At 34.4% G+C, this 23,193-nt stretch overlaps 3 protein-coding genes across 5 annotated transcripts; all 3 read right to left on the minus strand.

Annotated features, from left to right (window-relative positions):
* Positions 1-6,975: 6,975 nt before the first annotated feature.
* LOC132276515 (plasmodesmata-located protein 8-like) lies at positions 6,976-11,144 on the minus strand. 2 transcript variants are annotated; one of them, XM_059777971.1, is made up of 3 exons: positions 10,095-11,144; positions 7,448-7,560; positions 6,976-7,208 (listed from the first exon to the last, which is right to left on the minus strand). In XM_059777971.1, the coding sequence occupies exons 1-3, from the start codon at positions 11,098-11,100 to the stop codon at positions 7,137-7,139; spliced, it is 1,191 nt and encodes a 396-aa protein (XP_059633954.1). In that variant the 5' UTR covers positions 11,101-11,144; the 3' UTR covers positions 6,976-7,136. The 2 variants fall into 2 exon arrangements, with proteins under 2 accessions (XP_059633954.1, XP_059633955.1); XM_059777972.1 differs by having other exon boundaries at positions 7,453-7,560; positions 10,095-11,138.
* A 90-nt stretch (positions 11,145-11,234) lies between these two features.
* On the minus strand, positions 11,235-15,899 carry LOC132276516 (plasmodesmata-located protein 8-like). 2 transcript variants are annotated; one of them, XM_059777974.1, is made up of 3 exons: positions 14,828-15,890; positions 11,994-12,101; positions 11,235-11,738 (listed from the first exon to the last, which is right to left on the minus strand). In XM_059777974.1, the coding sequence occupies exons 1-3, from the start codon at positions 15,594-15,596 to the stop codon at positions 11,734-11,736; spliced, it is 882 nt and encodes a 293-aa protein (XP_059633957.1). In that variant the 5' UTR covers positions 15,597-15,890; the 3' UTR covers positions 11,235-11,733. The 2 variants fall into 2 exon arrangements, with proteins under 2 accessions (XP_059633957.1, XP_059633956.1); XM_059777973.1 differs by lacking the exon at positions 11,235-11,738 and having other exon boundaries at positions 11,745-12,101; positions 14,828-15,899.
* A 1,909-nt stretch (positions 15,900-17,808) lies between these two features.
* LOC132276517 (auxin-responsive protein SAUR36) lies at positions 17,809-18,879 on the minus strand. Its single transcript, XM_059777975.1, has one exon. The coding sequence runs from the start codon at positions 18,464-18,466 to the stop codon at positions 17,951-17,953; it is 516 nt and encodes a 171-aa protein (XP_059633958.1). The 5' UTR covers positions 18,467-18,879; the 3' UTR covers positions 17,809-17,950.
* Between the last annotated feature and the right edge of the window lie 4,314 nt (positions 18,880-23,193).

Below are 23,193 nucleotides of genomic sequence, written 5' to 3' on the forward strand. Positions count from 1 at the left end.
GACCAAAACTGCAGGCAAGTTCTTCTCTTTCTCCTTCCCTTTGGCTTGTGTTCTGTGCACCTAGATAGTTTCTAGGGTTTAATTGAACTTTAATTGGAAATTATGTGTTTAGTACATGTTATATCAATGATCTGTAGGTGTTGATATCAATTCTGTAAAACAAAATTTATGCATGCTTTCGTTTCAGCATTCTGTTCTAAAAGTATGTTAAGTTAGTTGCAATTTTAGCCTCTGTAATTGTTTCCAACTACTGTAGATAGGCCATTGGAATGATACTAGGTATTTATAAGACTAGTAAGTTCAGTATTTAAGAGAAACAGAGGAACTGGAATGACCGGAGGTGGAGTAGATAGGCTAAAACGGAGCAGAACGGGGACGAAGGCTCTTAAAGGAGGTAAGAGCCGGCTCCATGGATGTGGGAGCGACGAAGGCTCTTAAAGGAGGTAAGAGCCGGCTCCATGGATGTGGGAGCCGGCTCCCACACTTAAAGAACCGGCTCTAAGACCTATAGAGCCGGCTCCAGGCTCAAAAGAGCCTGCTCTTTAAAACTTAGAGCAGGCTCTCTTCAATAGTGAATGTTCTGTAAACTTTTCTACGAACTGTTTGTTACTTTGGAGCATGGGAATGTTTCTGTTGATTCTAGGGTTTCACAGAAGGATTAGAAGGTTGATTTTGGGTGTTATTAAGACCTTGAATTAATTAAATTTGATAAGGCTCCTAAGTTCAGTAGAATTGTTGATGAAAAATAGTTTTAGTTTTGTTCTTAACACATGTTAATTCGGTAGCGAATTTAATTTCTGTAGTTGATTTTAATTGTTGTTTTTAAATTATTGGGATGCTCTTTGGTATTAATAAGACCTTTAGGATCAGTTTTTAAAATCAATTGAATGGTGGAAAAAGGCCGGAGAAGAAGCAGAAAGGTCGGAAACGGAGAAGTAACTGAACTGAGGCTCATAGGGGAAGAGAGACGGCTCCATAGAGGTAAGAGCCGCCTCCCCCATGAGTAGAGCCTGCTCTAGAGGAAGTAGAGCAGGCTCTACCTTTAAAAGAGGCTGCTCTACCTCTAAAAGAGCCTGCTCTTTTAGGATTAGAGCAGGCTCTCTTCATTTTGCACATTCAGTTAATGTTTTTACGAACTTTTTGCCATTGTTTGGGCACTTGGGGTTCTTGAAAAATTCTAGAACTTTAATGGGGGTTTAAATAATTAATTTAACATGTAATTAAGATCTTAAATTGCATAAACTACCCTCGTTGTAATAATGGAATTAACAGTGTGCTAATTAATAATTTTGCGTACGGTTAACGGCTGGAAGGAAATAAATTGTTTAATTTTAATTTGACAATTTAAGGTGTTATATATGTTCTAAATTAAATTTTAGATGCATGAGGGAGTCTTTTAATTAATAAATTGGACTCGTAGCATAGTTTGTGGCTGGGTGCTTAAACAACAAAACAATATACAAGTATGCAACCTAGCTTGCTATTGACGGATAAAAGGAACTGAATTACTAGAATTAATTTTTAGCAAATTCTTAGATAATATTATGATTTTAAATCTTATTTGAATGCATGATAGAATAGTTGATTTATTAAAACTAATTTATTCAGGCTTTGGATGTTTGTTGATGAACCGTTAAATAATACATGGTTTAACTTTTGGATTTAAATTGCTGAAATAATAAATATTCTTCTGCAATTGTTTGGAATGATTTCGGATTGTAAATTAGTAACATGTATTTATATGTTGTAATTTACATGGTTTTGGATTTTAAATTGCTGAACTTAAAACACTTTTCTGCAAGGATATGGATATTTGGTTTTAGACTGTAAATTACGTGCTTAGTATTTATATGTTGTAATTTATATGGATATGGAGGATTATATGCACCAGTATGGGACGGTGGCATACTAGGTATGGTTTAACTCAAAACGCTAATTCCTACCTTATGTATTTTAATTGGTGAACAGTTTTATCTATTTTATCAATTATATGGATTTTGTGGATTGTATGCACCGGTATGGGACGGTGTCATACTAGGGACAGACTGATTCAAAATACTTAGTCCTACCTATTTTGGAATAAGGGTACGAATTATAAAAACATAATTCTCCTTATATTTAAGTCTGTGCAGTTGAATAAGCTGAACGACTTACTGGATCTCTTATATAAGTCTGTGCGACTGAATAAGCTGAACGACTTATTGGATTTCTTATGGATGGATATGAACGGATTTTAAATATATGGTTATGGTACCATGAGATGAGCTTGAGTCTCAGACTCGTCGGTTAGGGTACGTATATGCAGTGGATGCGTAGCTGGCTATAGTAAGTTGAGGTGTACCCTGTTAGGTCTAGGTACTCATGCCCACCTTTGGGTGTGTTTTCGCATGTTACCTTCTATTCAAGTTGAGACCCCTACTGTAGTTCAGTGAATGTCCCTTAGTGTGGATATATATATATATATATGTATGGACTAAATAGCTATTGTTGAGATATCTATGGTGTATCTGCGTATCGGATCACTGTTTGGATTACAGTTAGAGAAGAATTTGCATGTGGGCCTGACCCACTCTTATTTTTACAGGTGTTCGTTAGTTCCAGTCTTAGAGCTGGATCGTGCTGAGCAGAAACAGGCATTCACTCCACCGATGCTGTAGGATTTTGTTTCATGTTTTAGGCTTTGGTTTTTTTTTTTTCTAGTCATTTGAGTTCAGTGGGATATTTTAGGGGTCTACTAGATGGATTCCCGAGTTGTATAATTTGGAGAACGATTTGTATTCGTGAAGGATCAGTTGTAACATAATAGTTTTATTTATCAATAAAATTTTATTCTGAGGTTTCAGTTTTTAGATTATCATTGTAGTTTCTTTTTCGAAATTTATTTATTCCTATTTTTCTTAATTGTATTGTGTTCGTTAACTGCTAATTGGTTTGATATCCTCGGGTAATCGGGCGTGGGCCTGGCCAACCCGCATCCGGAGATCCGGGGATATCACACCTCAGGTGCTCTTGGTTCAACCCCAGAAGCACTCCATCCAGTGTATCCTTGAACCTCTCTGATAACGTCCTAGTTTCCACTCTCTGTATCTCTTTATCTCACGGTATAAGTATCAGGAAATAGGGTTTTGTTTTGTAACCCTAAACCAACGTATAATACTGTATTTATAGGCTTCAACACAACCCTAATTCTAATACAGTCGGCTACATCCGTGTAAATAAAACCCTAATATAACTATATGTGTGCCTCCATACAGTCATGTTAAAAACAATTAAATTTAATTAACTTAATTCAATTAAAACAACTAAATTACATCGGTTAAATAATTATCTATAATTAAATCAATTCAATTAAAACAAGTAAATAATTAAAGACCATTAAATCACCACAACGAAAACAATTACAATTAACACATGATCACGTCAACAATTAATACAAATAGAAACAAAAGGCCAGTTAAATAAATAAAAAAAACAAATAAACAATTAAATAAAAATAAATGCAATTTAAACAATTTAATAATTACCAGGACTATCCTTTTGAAATCAGGGGTATTACAGCAAACACGAAAAATCCTTTCTCTATATTTTTCACATAAAAAATATCAGAATAGAAGAATAAAATTAATGCTCTCAAGAGAAAATTTCATAAAAGAAATAAACTAACTTTACTTATATTTCAGCCATGGTGGCTTCATCACTCCCTTGAGAATGGGTTCTTAAGCTAGCATGCTAATAAGAAAACAAAATATATATAAAAATAAAAATGCTCTTCATAACAAAAATGATAAGAAAAAAATTGAAGACAAAAATTTTCTAACTTTTCTTATTTTCTCTCACTAACTTTGTACATCAAATCTCCTCTACATATGTCCCTATTTATAAATTTTAGAATGGAACGATTAAAAGGAGAAAATTCTAATTATAGAAGTGAAAATAAAATAAAATCTTCCTAAAATCTTGCTGCTTTCCAATTTGGATTTAGTTGTTTTCTAATTTGGCTTGATATCTTTGACTTGATGTGTTTTCCAATTAGGCTTGATATCTCTTCCAATTTGCCTTGATCTTTGCTGATTTGATGGAAAATCCAAATTTAAATTTGACTTTGACTAATCGTGTAATCCCACATTTTTGCTATTTTTGTCTCTTTTCTTTTTATTCCGAAATCAGCCCCTATATAACATGAAAAGTAGGGATAAGAACATTTATCTAATAAAAAATATTATTTAATAATTTATTATTAAATATAAAATAATAAGTTTTGTGCGCTTATCAATTGGATCCAAATTGAGTAATTCCCTCCCTGCAAAGCCAAGATCAACACTTATGCAATTGGATCCTATCAGGAGTCTTTCTAGACTCAATTCATTATTATTGTTAAGTGAGTGTTTCGTGATCCGATTCAAAAGTTTAAGCTATTAGGTCGGGTTAACACCCAACTCATAAATACCCATTCAATTTTTCGTCCGGATTCGATGTGGTATAATTTCCCCTTTGTTATATTCTCCCTAGGCCACCCGAACTCACAATACCCTCGTTGTGGCTTGGACCACCCTACCTACCCAAAGTGAAGACCCAGACACCTTCCGGGCTGGGCGCTTAACGTAACACTGGATCAAGGATTGGGTTTGGCTTTGATACCAACTATAACGGGTAGGTGATTCGCGATCCAACCTAAAAGTTTAAACTATTAAGTAGGGTTAACACCTAACCCATATATACCCGGATCGGATGTGGGACAAGCTTCCCCTTGTTACACTAACCAATCATTCTGAGCCTGTCTACTTCCCTCATTGCATTCTCTCTCTCTCTTGTCCACCAAAAATTATTACACAGTTCGAGAAATTATTACATAATTCGAGAGAAATTATTACATAATTCGGGAGAAATTATTAGATAGTCATGATCAATTGACATTTGGTGAACCAGACTCTCGGACTAAGAAAATGACCCCATAAGAGTATTAATATATTACAAAAAAAATCTCAATATTAGCTTTCATTAAATTAGTACACCAAATGACCAAATGTCAAATCACCAGAACTATCTAATAATTTCTCCCGTTCGAGACTGGTCACACACGAATTACTGGTCAACATGTAAGTTGTGTGCGTGTATGTAAGTTGCTTGCAATTTCCTAAATTCATTCACTGAATCAAGGGTAAATTACATTGACCTACCCACATATTTGTCAAATTAATTATATTATCCTCTCTGGTTAGACTTGTCAAATTTGAAATTATGTTTCCATCCTTAAATATATTGTATTTTATTGTGATAAATATGTATTCCAAAGGTAGAACTTGAATTTGAAATTTATAAAAGTGTTGATATCAACATTTTTCGTCGTTGACTGTTAACGAAGAGAATGTATATGGTATATATTAATAAACAAATCTTAAGGGAGGTAAGTATAATTTGACAAAAAAGAAGGAAAGTCAGTGTATATTGATGAAACCTCTGAAAAGGTCATTGTAATTTACCCTTAATCAAATAGTATAAAAAAATTTCCTTTACATATTTGAAATCCCATTTTAACCCAACCATCCTTTCACTGTCTCAAGCGTCTTGAATTTCACTAAGATTAAAAAGTTTTATCTCCTATCCCACAGGAGCGGAGCCAGGATCTTGAGGTTGGGGGGGCCAAAATTATAAACAACATTTTTTTTTTTCCTAATTGGTATTCACACACACATGCCTTCATTGAGACTCGAACTCCTGACCTCTTTTTGAGAAGTAGGAGTTTGGTACCGCTAGGCCACTAGCCTGTTGGTAATTATAAACAACATTACCTAACTAGAACTTTTGAAAAAAAAAATATATTACGTAGGCAAAAATATTTTACTATTTATTATATTCACAAAAAAAATATATCTATCTAAAACTTTTCCCAATTTATTTAAATAAAAAAACTAGTTATTTAAATAAAATTTTTATCAAACTTTCTGAACAAACACAAATAAGATTTATGCCAAAATTATAAAAAAAAATTCAATTAAATAACTCTCTTTATTTACCGAAAAAAAAAACAAAAATAACTTTTTTTTAAAAAAAACTAACAATTGAATTTTTAAAAAAAAAAAAAAAAAAAAAAAAAAAACACAAACACAAACACAAACAAATTAATAAAATAAGAATTTCGATTCTTAAATCATTGATTTTTGTTGATATTTTCAAATGAATTTTTTGTTCTAAATTTTGTAAAAATTAATTTCTTATAGACTTCTTATAAAAGCATTCCAATAAAAATAAATAAAAAGGAAAAAAAAAAAGTGATGGAAAGAATCATGTATGAGGTGGAATTTTAAGATAATAAGGTTATGAAAAGAATCGTGCTTGAGTTGGAAGGATTTTAAGATAGTCACATCATGGAAAGAACCGTGTTTGAGTTGAAATTTAAGATAGCCACATTAAATTTTTATTAAGATTCTATAGTCGTCAATTAAATCACTTTCTTTTAAATTATATATAAACTATCTTTTGTTAAATGTTAATTAAAGAAAGAAAGAAAATTTTTTCTTAGGGGGGCCAAGTATAGATTTTATACCAAAGATGCTATACAATTTTATTTTTACTTATACTAAAAAAAAATTTCAAAAAATTAGGGGGGCCATGGCCTCCGCCAGCCCCCCTTCCTTCCGCCCTGTATCCACATTGTTTTCTATTGAAGCAACATGGATGTAAACCGGATGAAAATCCTCTCATGCGAAACTTTAGTCCTATTCCATTAAGTTAGTGATGTACGTTACCAAAATGTCATGACGTGGAGCTAAACATCACAATATTTTTGTAAGTTATATCACTAATTGGACGGATTAGGATACTGTTTCGTAAGAAATCAATGATTTTAATCTCATAAAATTAGGATTAGTGGGGAATTTTTTAAAAAAATTAGCAAAGAATTTATGCCAATTGTTAACCCAAATTATTATTATTATTATTATTTTAATTTTTCAGCAACTTAGAAACATATAAAAAAAACAGAAGATCCAATTGTTAACTTCATGTAACTCTCGTATGCAAAATATAGCTTTAGACATAAAATATGAAAAAGTAGGGTAATGGGTATAATGATGTGCAACATCAAGGGAATCAACAGCCCTTTGAAGGGTGTGGACTGTAGAGATTTTAGTGTTACTTTATGCCACAAGATAATATTGAAACAAACATGTGGGTCCTTGTACACATCCTCCAATTCCCAACTTCTCAACCTGCATACACAAAATAATTGTAATCATCATCAGTAATGAAAACTTTATAAATTAATAGAATGCACACCCTCAAGAGTCCTAAATGATTAGTCTAACATGGGAGACTCTTGTTATCACAGAGTTTAGTTGCTTGAAGATATACGGGACTCCTGTTACTACATAATTCGACTGTTTGAGGAGAATATGATATGCACAGTCACACATATTATGCAACAATCGAATGAAAAAAAGTGGAGTACTTCACCAAGTGCTTTCCGGCAGAATGAGAGAAGAACGATCACCACTGCTACCCCAGCCAGTATGCCTACAATCATGGCTACAGTTTTTCCGGCTTGATCATCGTCGGAAGAATCTATGCAAACACCAAAAGAAAAAGGAATGTGAATTAGTGCTATGCATAAAGATAGACAAGGGACTAAGCTAGGCTAGCTTGATCTGTCACAATTTCATTTCAACTGTTTCCATAGAGCTTTCTCTCACATCCTTTTAATTAATGGGATAATTCCATAAAAAATGGGGTTTTGGAGGATCAAAGGACAAAAGAATGAAATTAAAATCAAGTTTTTCAAATTAATGTTATTTTATGTAAGTCAAATGTGGACATGAAAAATTATTATACATTATCTTTTTATTTCCAAAATAACCTTCTATTATTGTTATGAAATTATGCTACTAACCCTCTCAAATCTAAAGAGAGAAGAGAAACACATCTATGCCAATTCTCTCAAACTCTCCTTCTCCAGCCGCTCCTCTTTTCTCAAACTCTCGAATCACACCGTCAAAATCACTGTAAAAAGAATGAAGTCAAAATCCATTTTTCAGTTCATTTTCTTTATAAATCATTAGTTCTCAATGTAATTTCCTTTCTAACTTTGATTTCTTCCTCTATTTTACTTATTTATTTTAATATAATTTATTTAATTAAAATAATGAAGTTTCACAATTATTAAAATAAATTTACTAAACAAATAAAGTTACCATTTAAACCGACACTAATAAATATTACAGTCTTTGATTCTCTCTATTCTCTCTCACTACCACTGCCAAATTCAAGATCTTCACAGTATATAGATATATAAAAATAAGTAAGTAAAATAGAGGAGGAAATCAAAGTTTGAAAGGAAATTATATTGAGAATGGATGATTTATAAAGAAAATGAATAGAAAAGTGAATTTTGACTTCATTCTTCTTACAGTGATTTTGACAATGTGTTTTGAGAGTTTGAGGGAAGAGGAGGCTGCCAAATAAGGAGAGGGGTAGTAGCATAATTTCATGACAATAATAGAAATGTATTTTGGGAATAAAAAAGATGATATATGTCAGACTTTTATAAAATTTCATTAATTTGGAAAACTGAATTTTGACTATATGCTTTTGTCTTTTGACCCCCAAAACTCCATTTTTATGAAATTATCCATTAATTAATTACATCATTTTACTTACATTCATTACGTAAAATGGGAGATTTCAGATAATTAATCAACCAAAAAAAATTCAAAAATTAAATCCTTTAACAATACTTTAAGGGCTGTTTGGGTGATGAGAAAGCAGAGTAAAATTTTTAAATTTTGTAACTATATGTTGTCGGAATGATTAGGGTGTGACGACTGTGGTTTTCTTTTTCTTTTCGTACATCTTCTCGGCCATTCCTTTTAGCTTTAAGCCAAATCATGCCACTTATAATTGAAATCATTAAAAATAAAAGAAGAGAAGAGAGGAAAAACAGAATGACAAAACAATGATGTGCATTCCCAAAAGAAAATAATAAAGCTTCAATGCCATAATGCTTTACATTATAAAGAGATTATTTGTTGACTCATGCCTTGGAATTATTTTAAAGCGTGCTCTCTCTCTCTCTCTCTCTCTCTCTCTCTCTCAACCCTAAAGTGGTCAAAATGTTTTAAACTGAATGAGCTCCACTGCCTATAATTATAATTGAAGCATATTAAATTTTTTTTTTTAAGGGTGGATTTGAACTTGCTTGTAATTGATATTAATCGATCAATATTCTACCTATATATATGTCTTGCATTAAACATCTAAAAGAGAAAAATAACCAAGTGAACAAAGAATAGCTTTAAAAAGATGAAAAGAAAAAGGAAAGATGAAGAGAGGGGAATGACAAAACACTAGAATGTGACGAAAACAAGGTAATAAAGCTTCAATGACCATAACAATGCTTTGCTTTATAAAGGGACTATGAGCTTGACACTAGCCTTAATTCGAAAAAAAATATATTAAGTGGGCTCTTTCTGTCTCATCACTCTCATCTAACCTAAGTTCCAAATACCAAGTCCTACCAAGTTATCACGAATGTGGTAATCTCTAATCATATTACATTATTTCAGTAAATTCTCATTATTTTTTTAGTTAAGAGTAAGAAATGGATTGCTGACATCAAAAGTAAAAGACAATTCATTTAAAGGTAACTATATTTTGTCAGATTTCTTAAACCTATTTGTTTAGTTGTTTGGTTTTTTTTTTTTTAATTTTTTTTATTTTTTTAGTATTTGTATGTGGATGAAACTCATATGCATTACATTCTCGAATAGATAAAAATTCCTACGCATTTGGGTATGACAAATAAGTCTAAACAGCATTATTCGTCAGATAGTGATTACAATATAGTCTAGTTTGCATTGTTGGGCCATTGTTTGGGCCTTTGTTCTCTTCCATTGGGGCTGTACAGTTCTTCTTTCCATATTTTTATAAATTGAAATTTACCTTTCAATATATATATATGTACACCTCCAATGACCTAATTGTTTAGTGGTCTGTGCAATCCTATTTATTTATTTTTTGAAAAAGAAAAAAAGAAAGTAACTATCCTATTGTTGAATGAATTATGAAGAAAGTGAGATATAGGGAGTATACGAAATATGTACCTGAAGAATCATAGTAACCAGAAGCCCAGTACCTAGCATAACACTGTGCCAAGAACACATCAGCTGCCTGAGCAGACCCACACAAGCTCTTCAACTTCACAACAGCATCCGCAAGGCAAGAAGAGCAATCCGCAGCACTCAAATCACCCAAACACTGCGCAAAACCCTCCACCAAACCCGAACTACTCACCCGAAACCCTACCGCGGCTTGCAAATCAGCGAGAACATCGTCTCTCCGTTTGAAGAACTCAACGTCGTTGCTCACACTCTTGCTACACTTCTTGTACTTAACACTCGTGTCCAACTTCCCCAAAAAGTCTATGTGCTCGAATCTTATCACACACCCATCTAGTTGCAAACTAGCCCCATAAGCGTACGGACACACCAAACTCACTTGCCCCACCGCGCTTTCGATGCATAGCGAGCAATCGCTCGTCTTCAAATCACCTCTGCATTGGTAGAGTCCATATACGGATGCTTCCACCGAGCTATCGTTTCCGATTGCGAAGCCGTAGTAAGTGGCCTGATGGGAGGAACTGGCCGCAGATGTTAGTAAAGAGTTGAGGTTGGCCTCGAACTGCGAGTTGGGTTGGTACTTCTCTTGAGAACAGCCAGCATAGATGAAGATGTGAGCTTTGACATGGCTGGTGGTGAGGAGAGAGAAGAGAGAGAAGAGGAAGAGGAGAGGAGAGGGATTGATTAGAGGTAGGAGGGTTTTGGTCATCTGAGTAGAGTATGGTTGAAGGGTGGTTCTTGACATTTTTATTGATTGGTCCTTCATTTTTGTTCCATCCTTTGATTTGTTCTGTTTTTGATGTTTGTTTTGGTGATGTGAAAGTGACCGAGTAAGAGAGAATGTGTGTGTTGCCTTTTGGTTCTTTGTTGACTGCGTTGTGGAATTATTGCTTTTTAGAAAGGACCCATTTGGTCTTTCTTGACTTGGGCCTACTTGTGTATGCAAATTGTAGGTATATAGCATCAACGTTTTTCGGAAAATATATAGCATGAACTTGTATATATGCAATTCTGTTCATGTTGTAAGCAATCTATGTCCTAGTTTCATAAATAAATAAATAAATACTTAATTGTAAATTGGATAAATAATTTACTTTCTAGAACATCAACTAGTCACGGAATAAAAAAAATCGTTGACAACACAATCGCATTGCAGAGTGATTAATATACCGTTATGTACAGATCAGAATATATTCTAATTTGCATTAATTTTGCATGTGTATCTCATCCGAAAAGAATATCACTTGTTTTAACTTTTACCGTATTAATTTGTACACTGGCCTTGCACAAATAATGTCAAACCTATGACCTATGAAAGAACCAGATTCCTGGTGTGGTGGGAATGGTTATTATTATTTATTTTTATTTTTATTTCTAGTTAAATTTGCTGACAATATTACACTGAGGTAGATACTGAAGCAAAGCCACCATTCATAATTTGTATATGAAAAAGTAAGGCGATAGGTATGATGATGTGCAACAGCCCTTTGAAGGGGTATGTACAATAGAGATTTTGGTGTTACTTTATGCCACAAGATGATATTGGAACAAACGTGTGGGTCCTTGTACAATGATCGATCATCCTCCTATTCATTAGAAAATAAATCATCACCATCCCAACTTCTTAACCTGCATACGCAAAATAATTGTAATCATCATCAATAATGAAAACTTTATAAATTCATAGATTGCACACCTGAGTACGTCCTAAATGATTAGTCTAACATACTACGTACGATACTCTTGTTATCACATAGTTTAGTTGTTTGAAGGCATATGAGACTCCTGTAGTCCTATTGCTACAAAATTCAACTGTTTTGAGGAGAATATGATATACAGTCACACATATTATGCAACAATCGAATGAGAAAAATTGGACTTCACCAAGTGCTTTCCGGCAGAATGAGAGAAGAACGATCACCACTGCGACACCAGCCAGTATGCCTACAGTCATGGCTACTGTTTTTCCGGCTTGATCATCGTCGAAAGAATCTATGCAAACACCAAAAGCATAAGGAATGTGAATTAGTGCTATGCATAAAGATAGACAAGGGACTAAGCTAGGCTGTCACTATTTCATTTCAACTGTTTCCATAAAGCTTTCTCTCGCATCCTTTTAAAACACTGTATTTTAGGGCCTATTTGGATTGGCTTTTCAAACACTGGTTAAAGCTATTTGGAGCTGTGTTTGACAAATTTTTTAGAAGTGTTTTGAGTCATTGGAAGAGCGTTTTGGAGAAGGGACCTTGAGTTTCTCCAAAACGCTCTTCTTAAAAATACACATGAAGCCGTTTAGGATTTAATGAAAATTTTAATATACCAAACATACCCTTTTGTTTAGGCAGTGAAAAATGAAAAAATAAAATTACAACACATACTTTACATTCATTGTGTAAAAGGGGAGGTTTCAGATAATTAATCAACCAAAAAAATTCAAAAATCAAATCATTTAACAATGCTTTAATGTTTGGGTGACAAGAAAACGGAGTAAAAATTTTAAATTTGTAACTATATGTTGTCGGAATGATTACGGTGTGACTCATACATCTTCTTAGCCGTTCCTTTTAGCTTTAAGCCAAATCATGCCGTTTATAATTGAAAACATTAGAAATAAAAGAAGAGAAGAGAGGAAAAACAGAATGACAAAACAATGAAGTGTGTGGATATAGTTTAAAAGTCAAATCAAGTTGGCACTGAACAAGAATAGCAAAAAGACAAAGTGACGAACACTTGGTCGATATTGGAAATCCAACTCGGCAAAAGAAACTGTCGATCGATGGCCTCGAACTTCAATCCGACCAAGCCATAATCTGTCAAATTGACGAGCCTTGAACCTCGATCCGACCTAACCACAAACTGTCAATCGACAGGCCTTGAATCTCGATCCGACCAAATTACACACTGTAGATCAATGGGCCTTGAATTTCGATCCAATAAAGCCACAAACTGTCATTCGATGGGCTTTGAACCTCGATCCGACCAAACCAAAAATTGTCGATCGAGGGGCCAGCTTGAATCTCGATCCGACCAAGCCACACACGGTTGATCGATGGGCCCATGAACCTCGATCCAACCTAGTCACAAACTGTTGATCGACGGGCCTTGAACCTCAATCCGACGAAGCCACAAACTATCGATCAACGGCTTTGAACCTTGATCCAGCCCAGCCACAAACGGTTGATCGACAAGCCTTGAATCTCAATCTGACCAAACCACATTCTCCCAAACAAAAGGAGCAACGAAAGAGTATTGGTAGGACTCTTAGAGGCCATTGGGAATGCATAAAGGACTTTGGAATGGAAGATGGAAAATTAGCAAAGTCTTGCTAAGACAGGACTGTAATTTGAGGATAAGAGCGAAAGACAAGCTGGAGTAAGCACAGAGACCTTTACAGTTACCGTCCATTTAGGTCATTCAAGGAGATACGTACACTTGGCAGCAGAACCAAAAGAATAGGATTTAAGGCATCATGATCTATAAAAGAACATGGGCCCTGACTCATCTTATCCGGATGCCCAACATATGCCATCTGAATGACGTAGGACTATAAAGAGGTGGCAAAGGCAAAAAAGAAAGAGCATAAGGAATTTGGGCTTTAACAGTACTCCAAACTTCGCCTTTGATCTCTATCACCGTTTCAGTCCTTAGATTGGGTTGGTTCTCTCTCCCTCAATCCACTCTTTTGTATTCCTCATATTGTCTTAGTGGTATTTCCCAGATATTTTCATCTCTCAGTTTGACTCAAAAATAGGTACATACATTTGGTGACTCCGCTAGGGAAATCCTAGCAAGAAGATGAATCCAGATGAAGTCCACCTTCCGTCGGCATAAGTAGAGGTATCTGCCGTTGGGGCTACCAGAGCCAGAGCTACCAGCGCTTATATGGTGGGTCCATTTTTTAGGGGGGCGGCCTTTTAATTTGTGGGGGCAAACTTATATGGTGGGTCCATTTTTGTAATTTAATGTGGTTTTCTTCATAAATTTTCAAAAAATTAAAGTATAAAATGCAAAAAAAAAAAAAAAAAAAAAAAAAAAAAAAGTGGGGGCAAATTATAATTTTAGAAAGGGCATCTTCATAAATTCTTAAACATTTGAAGTATAAAATGTAAAAAAATAAATAAAAAATTCAATGGGGGCGAATTGTAATTTTAGTGGGGGCATTTTCATAAATTCTAAAAAAATTGAGATATAAAAAGAAAATATAAAAAATCGCATGGGGGTTAGTCCTATGTTAGATCCGCGCCTGCATTACGTTATTTCAATAAATTCTTATTATTTATCGAGTTCTGAGTGAGAAATGGATTGCTGACATCAAAAGTAAATGACAATTCATTTAAAGGTAACTATATTTTGTCCGATTTCTTAGATGGATTTGTTTAATTAGTTGTTGGTTTTTTTTTTTAAATTGTATGTGGATGAAACTCATATGCATTACATTTTCAATTAATGGATAAAAATTCCTTCTGGTACATATTTGGATTTGACAAATAGATCTAAATAGCATTGTTTTTTTTTTTGGTTAAATCTAAATGGCATCGTTGGTCAGATAGTGATTACAATATATGCCTCCAATGACCTAATTGTTTAGTGGTGTGTGCAATCCTTCTTTTTTTTTTTTTTTTTTTTTTGGGAAAAAGCAACAAAGAATGTAACTATCCTATTGTTGAATGAATTATGAAGAAAGTGAGACAGATATAGGGAGTATATGAAATATGTACCTGAAGAATCATAGTAACCAGAAGCCCAGTACCTAGCATAACACTGCTCCAAGAACACATCAGCTGCCTCAGCAGACCCACACAAGCTCTTCAACTCGACAACAGCATCCGCAAGGCAAGAAGAGCAATCCGCAGCACTCAAATCACCCAAACACTGCGCAAAACCCTCCACCAAACCCGAACTACTCACTCGAAACCCTACCGCGGCTTGCAAATCAGCGAGAACATCGTCTCTCCGTTTGAAGAACTCAACGTCGTTGCTCACACTCTTGCTACACTTCTTGTGCCTAACACTCGTGTCCAACTTCCCCAAAAAGTCTATGTGCTCGTATCTTATCACACACCCATCTAGTTGCAAACTAGCCCCATAAGCGTCCGGACACACCAAACTCACTTGGCCCACCGCGCTTTCGATGCATAGCGAGCAATCACTTGTCTTCAAATCACCTCTGCATTGGTAGAGTCCATATATGGATGCTTCCACCGAGCTATCGTTTCCGATTGTGAAGCCGTTGTAAGTGGCCTGATGGGAGGAACTGGTCGCAGATGTTAGTAAGGAGTTGAGGTTGGCCTCGAATTGCGAGTTGGGTTGGTACTTCTCTTGTGAACAGCGAGCATAGATGAAGATGTGAGCTTTGACATGGCTGGTGGTGAGGAGAGAGAAGAGAGAGAATAGGAAGAGGATAGGAGAGCGTTTGATCAGAGGTAGGAGGGTTTTGGTCATGTGGGTCGAGTGTGGTTGAAGGGTGGTTCTTGTTTGGTCCTTCATTTTTGTTCTATCATTTGATTTGTTCTGTTTTTGATTCTTTGTTTTGGTGATGTGAAAGTGACCCGAGTAAGAGAGAATGTGTGTGTTGCCTTTGGTTCTTTGCTCAACTGCGTTGTGGAATTATTGGCTTATTGCTTTTAAGAAAGGACCCATTTGGTCTTTCTTGGGACTTGGGCCTACTTGTGTATGCAAATTGTAGGTATATCATCAACTTGTTTGTGCAATTGGGTTCATGTTGTAAGCAATCTATGTCCTAGTTTCATAAACAAAAAAAAATACTTAATTGTAAATTGGATAAATAATTTACTTTCTAAACCATCAACTAGTCACGGAATAAAAAAAATCGTTTGACAAAACAATAGCATTGCAGAGTGATTTAGCGTTATATATAGATCAGAATATATTCTAATTTGCATTTTGCATGTGTCTCTCATCCAAAAAGAATATCAATTGTTTTACCATATTAATTTGTACACTGACCTTGCACAAATAATGTCACACCTATGACCTATGAAAGAACCAGATTCCTGGTGCGAGTGGTTATAATTATTATTTTTTTTATTTTAGTTAAATTTGCTGACAATATTACAATGAGGTACACAGGTAGATACTGAAGCAAAGCCACCATTCATAATTTGTATTAGATAAAAATTTGAAAATATTGAATTAATGTTAGTTTATTAAGCCAAACTTTGAATTATGAATAACCTGTCACCTGAACATCAACTTAAAAATAATTTTAATCAAACTTAAAATCTTTCATACTGTTAGCACGGTACTAAAATGCTTGATAGTCTAGTTGGGTTGGGCTATATCTTTCGGCCCCTCCAATTTAGTTTCTCTGTTTGAGCTCTGCTTGTTGGCCTGCTTGGCCTTGGGCCCTACTTGTTATTTTCCTTTATATCGATGACCCTTCAAACAACTCGGGCCACTGCAACCTATGGGGCGGTGTTTGCTTAATGGCCCAAGGTTTAAAAATCGAACCCATCATATAGCAATTATATTTAATTGTCACGATATAAGTGGAGTGGAAAAAGTGTTTGGTCCGTTTGTAAAAGATCATTTATATATTATATATATGATACATATATATATTTTGTGTGGGGTATAATTTTTCTTATAAAAAATTATAAATTTATATGTAGATTTGATGACACGAGTACCGTACCCTATTCTATATGATGGGTTCGAACAATATTTTATATGTAGATTTGTTCATCTCTTTTGGGATATAAATTTTTTCATAAAAATACGCACTCCGATTTGTTCATCCATTAGATGAACAATATTTGATGACACACGAACCACTTGAACACCCTGATGTGGCACAGGCTTGGGAGATCAAGTAAATGTGGGGACTACCACACCAAAATCTCTTCATCAAGAGAGGACCAGTATAGATTCTCCACTAAACTTAACAATATTGATGACAGGGAAATGTATGGTAATGAACAGCTTGACGACAAATATAAATAAAAGGAAGAAAACCAATAAATAAATAAATTAAAATCACAAAATATAAAAGGTAAGGACTACCAAGAAAATGAATTTCTAATTATATGATTATTAATATTTTTTTTAAATGGAATTAAGGAATGAAAATGACTCAAAACAAAAATCTTTTCTTCAATTCATTGTGTGAAAAAGAAATTTTATAAAGATTACAGAATATAAAAACAATAGTGCAATACCAAACAGAAAAGCACTAGCACTAAACTACATTTCGCTTTATGCCATTTCAAAGTGACTCAACCTAATATCTGCGAGTTTGAATTAATTACTCAAAAAAATCACTAATAAATAATAGATTCTATCTAATTAATAAAATCATAATTAACTTCACTTCAAATAACATCTAGGAATAAATTTCAAATCAAATACATCCGAACATATAAATTAGTCTTTAATCCAATCCGTATATGAGAGATATATTCATGTGAACTTTGAACAGAATCAAAATCTGGAAAGAGAAGTTTTGCAATGCCATCAAACGCTTTGTGTTGGTGTTATTTGAATGGACCGACACGAAGCACACGTGGGTTCCACACAAATCCATCCAAACGGCACCAATACCTCCGCACCAGAGGAAATCCTCTTTGGCTTTCCCTGATATCATCTTTTATCATTTCTAACTCTGTCTGGCATGGTATAAAATATGAATTTTCAGTTTAATTAAAATGAAAGCAGCTAAATAGTAAATACAAAATATGAATTACATAACTCAAAAATTTATTAATCCGCGCATGAAATTAACACCCAAAAAAGAAGACAAAACTGACTAAGCCCTATCTAATTATGTGATTTTAAACATCATTATCATCATTAATCGTGATTACTATCGTCATCATAAACATTTAACCATCAATTTCAATTTGGTGGGCATTCTTCCACGTCAGCAACTTCCGGCTACCGTGACCCGCGGCGATCCGGGTCTGAACGCTCTCGAAATCCGACATCCGACAAGGGATGGTGATCCCTCCCGGGTGGTTAAACCCGTACTCCTCCTCAGCCTCCCTCAACAATTCCCCAAACAAAGGGTGGTTGAAGTACATCACCGGCACCAAAACCCTGTGAAATTCGCCTCCTTTCTGACCCACATACACAGCCATCTGACCCTTGGGCACCGCCACCGCCTTCTCTTGAGCCAGGACTTCACCCCTAAGGGTATAACCCGGACGAGTGATCCGACCCGGTATCATGGAACAGAGTGACTTCGCTTTGTTTTTGACGCAGCTAAAGAGTCCGGATATGAGTTTAGGCTTGCGAGTTGGAAGTGGGTCCAGCCGGCGGTATCCCGCCGATGGCGGGTTTCGCCGGAGAAACTTGAAGACCCGTTTCTTGAGATTGAAGCCCAGGATTTTTCTCGACATGGGTTTGGGTTGATGAGAGAGAAACAGAGAAGAAGAGAGAGAAAATAAAGATGGTTGTTTTAGAGGGTGGAGGGTTTAATCGGAAAAAGGCCAAGGGTCATCGATGGACATGGCTAGACGAAAGAGAGCGAGACAGACGTACTTCAGAGAGAGAAGAGGGTATATTTAACATGTTCACTGCTAGTATTACAAAATGAGAATTTCATTCTAAACTTTATCTTTCTTCAAACATTGAGAGGTTTATCTTGTGGTGGTGGTGGTTATGCGGGTTGTGAAACAGAGTGGGAAGGTGTAGTTATACTTGAAAGAAAGAGAGTACGTAGCAGGGTCAAGAACAAGAGGAAGGTGGAGCGAAGGAGGCAAGCTATCGGTTGGGTCAGGACGCTACTGAATACAAAGAATAAAATATTGCCGTACATAGTGTGTGTTTTACATAGGAGTAATAATAATTGTGGTACTCCTTTGTCTCAAATTGTACAGGTACTAAATGAATTACCAAATATGATAAAGTGGGTTCGATAATTTATTTTTTATAAATTTAATGTATGAAGTTAAATTAATAATATTATTAAAATTATAATTTAACATTTTAAATGAAACATTTATTTTAAGACAATCAAAAATAGAAAATTAGATATTTAATTTAAGACGAAGAAAATATAATTTTTTTATTTTTTCTGTTTCCAAGGATTGTTAATAGGGTTTTGAAAGTTTGACGCATCCTAATGTATTAATGTCATTTCCCTTTCATAATAGGAACACATGTTTATATTTTATTATAAATGAATCAAATGATACTTCCCTCTCCATCCTATATTAATTGTTATATTATAACACAAAGGCAAGTGTAATTAATGTATTGTATTCTTTTAAATTTATTAAATTATTCTTTTTAATTTAAATATATGTATTACTAAGTTGAGAGATTTTTAAAATTTTAAAAGGTAATTATGAAAAAAAATGACAATTTTTTTTCTTAACCTTTGTAAGATGGGAAACTAATTTTGAGACCACCATAAAACTATTAGGGGACCGAGGGTAAGGATGGTAAAAATTCCCCTACCTCGTTTAAAACAGTTATGGGATGGTTAAATATTTGTAGAGCAAGAATGGATGTAAGGATTGAAAACTTACTATTAGATTCATAATACAATTGCAAAATTACTCTGTACGTTATTACCCTATGGCTAGGGAAAAAAAAACTTGTCCCCGCCCTGCCTCATCCTGCTACTACCTTGTTTAATAAATAATTTTGTACATGGATGAGAGTAGCTATGCTAAACAGAAGTGGTTATGGGATTAACATTCCCCGTCCCAACCCCGCCTCGTTATCATCATTGGCGGATGGAATATTTTACCAAAATAATAATAATAAGATCTATTTAACAACAAAAAACAAAACAACACCAGTATATTAAAGGAAGAGGATAAATCCTTGTTAAGGACATTCAAGAGCCGTGTTGTCACCTTATTAAAAAGGGTTAAGTGCAAAAAAAAAACCTCACTATATAAAAAATATGTAAAAAACATTCCTATTAGAAAAAAAGTATATATAACTCCATGTATTATTCGTCTTTTGAGCAAATTGTCTCTATTGAATAATTCTGATGATTCGCCTTTTACCCATTAGTACTCCGTCAGTACTAACTTTGAGCTCCACTTTACACCTAATTCAAGATGGAATTAGGCTTCGAACGCCATCATCTTTTTCTGTCTAGCTTGAGTTGAACTTCCTTGTGTTTTACTGTGATAGGGTCGCCGCGTGCCGGCCGGGGAACTACACAAAGAGACGAATAGAATACCGAAACTTTAACTTAACAAAAACTCCAAAGTTTATGAAAAAAAAAAAAAAACAACAACAACAACAGACGTGCCAAATGTAATACCCCTAAATTCAAAAGGATAATTCTGATATTTTTATTAATTGTTTTATTGCATTTTTAAATTGTTTAAGTGTGTATTTTCATTAATTGGTGTATTATTTAATTTTATCTGAATTTATTTGAACTACTTGATATTGTTTAATTTAATTGTTATTAGTTGATTTTATTTGAATTAAATGTTTTATTTTTAGTTTTAATTTAATTGTTTTAATTATTTATTTATTTATTTATGTTAATTGGTTTAATGTGTTTTAAATGCATTAATTGTAACTTAGGGTTTTAGGTTTTATCATAGCCGACATTGTTATAACCTAGGATTACCTATGGGCCGAGTGATATCTGTATGGACTTAGGGTTTCTGTAGAGTCTATATATATATTGTTTATACGTTGATTTAGGGTTACAAATAAAAAAATCATATTCACCATAATCACGTATACAGTGTGATAGAGAGAAAACAGAGAGAAAGATTGAGAGGAAATACATAGTGAACTTGAGTGATTCAAGGAGGAGTTCGGGACTGAATTAGGAGCAGCAGAGGCTGTTTGATACAACCAAGGTATCCAAAGAAGATAGAGACAACTGTTGGGGGTTTTTTAAACCAAAGTCTCAAGGCAAGTTCTGTTTTATTCTATCCCTTTAGTCTGTGTTCTGTGCATGCTTAGGAAGACTCCAGGGATTAAACTAAGGCTTAATTATATCTATTATGCATGTTTAATCAGTAATTAAATTGATGGTATTAATCTGTTCTTGGTTGCTTTAAGAAAATTAACTTGTAACCTTGCTACCGCTGTGAATCAACTTGTGTTTCAATTTAAGTTTTGATTGTATATCATTGTTTGTTGACTAATCTGGGACTGAATTGGAACTCCAGAGCAAGTGTTTAAAACAGAATTTAATTGCACCAAATTTATCTGAATTAAATCTGTTGCAACTTGCTTAGGATTTGCTAACAGAGGTTCTGTAAACGGGGCTTTAAAACTTGTGTTCCTACACATGTTAGGATTAGAATTCAGTGGTTTAAACTTATTTAGTACTAAGATTGAACCTAGAATAAGAATTAGAACACACCACAGAGGCTCTGTAATCACCGGAGTTGAAGAAGATGAAACTAGAACGGACGTAGACTGCAACGAAGAAGGAGCAGGCTCTAAAATCACCTTAGAGCCGGCTCAAAGAGGATGGAGCCGGCTCTATTAGGAAGATGGAGCCGGCTCAATGCGGAAGGAGCCGACTCTAACCTACATTTAGAGCAGGCTCAATGTTTTAATTGAGCCTGCTCTTTCTTGAATTGCCCAAAAACGAGTTTTAGGGGCTGTTTGGCTGTACAGTGCTTTCTAAGGCTGTTTAAATGATACTGTGAGATGTAATTAAATGTTAGGGACTTAAATAAATGTTGAAAATATTTAATACAATAATGGTTTAAGGGAAGGAGCAATGAACAGTTCAAATAATGGCTATACGTTGCACTGTTTTTGCTAGGTTTATATAACTGGAACTTGGCAAAGTTTTGTATATAATTCAATTATATATAACTCTATATTTTTACTGTGTTATAAGTATGGTAAATTAATTATATTTATCTATACATAGTTGGATTTAAATTAATATTTAATTTGTTTAATTTGTATCAATTTATTGGCCGTTTTGGAGGATTTAAATGCTATGTCTTATTCTAACTATTTAAACTGTTGGAGTATGATATTTATGTTCTGTAGTGAATACCTAATATTGATATACGTATGAATTTATACCAATGCATATACTGGAGGATGGTTGTTGATTATATAGTGTTGTTTTAATAGCTATGTTATATGGAGAATTTGTATGTACCGGTATGGGACGGTGACATACTAGGTATGGATTAGTCAAACACTAAATCCTACCTAATTTGGATTGAGGTATGGATTAACCCTATGAGTTAAATCCATCACCTACTTGTGTCATATCAATCAAATAATTGAATGACTTAATATGGTCAGGATGGATTTGCTTTACATTTATCAAACCACTTTTCAGATGGTTGATATTTTGTAAAAAGAGGACACGGACTTTATATATTTATTATATGTGGCATGGTATGAGCTTGAGTCTCAGGACCATGGTTAAGGTGCGTATATTGCCTAGGAAGGATAGCTGGACAGAGGTGTTGTTCCCTGGTAGGTCTAGATACACATGACCACAGTATGTGCGATTTGCATGGTATCTTTATTCAGGCTGAGACAGACCTTTTTGGACTAGTGAGCGTCCTATAGTGTGTACTTATACATATATGGACTACTCTAAATATTGTTGAGTCTTTCTAGTATGTATCTGCGTATCGGATTCCTGTTTGGATTGTAGTAGATCAGGACTTGCATGTGGGCCTGACCCACCCTTATATTTTTCATGTACTCGTCAGTTCCAGGGTTAGAGTTTGTTCGTGCAGAGTAGATACAGACTACTATTCTACCGACAACGTAGGACTTCTTTCCAGATATTAGATATGGATTTTATCTTCAGTTTTACTTCCATGCATTTTGGGCTTTTATTTGGGGTCCACTAGAGATGGATTCTCGAGTTGTAAACTTATGGAGTTTGGATTGTCAAGATTTAAATATTTATATTTGAGGATTTATTTTAGTTTCTTTCCGCTCATTATATTATTTCTTTAATCACTTTGTATTCCGTGTTCGTTTTTAAAATATTAATTGTTTGATATCTCTCGGATTTGGGTCTGGGCCTGATCAACCCGTGTCTCGGATCCGAGGGGTATCACACCAAACCTACACCATTCTTCATTAAAGACCATCACTCATCGTTCAAAATCAATCCCTGCTAGCCCTTGGTCAAAACCGTTGATAG

Source organism: Cornus florida, unplaced genomic scaffold, assembly GCF_030987335.1.
Source record: "Cornus florida cultivar Cherokee Brave unplaced genomic scaffold, ASM3098733v1 CherokeeBrave_3.0.0_Hap2_Chr10, whole genome shotgun sequence".
NCBI lineage: Eukaryota > Viridiplantae > Streptophyta > Magnoliopsida > Cornales > Cornaceae > Cornus > Cornus florida.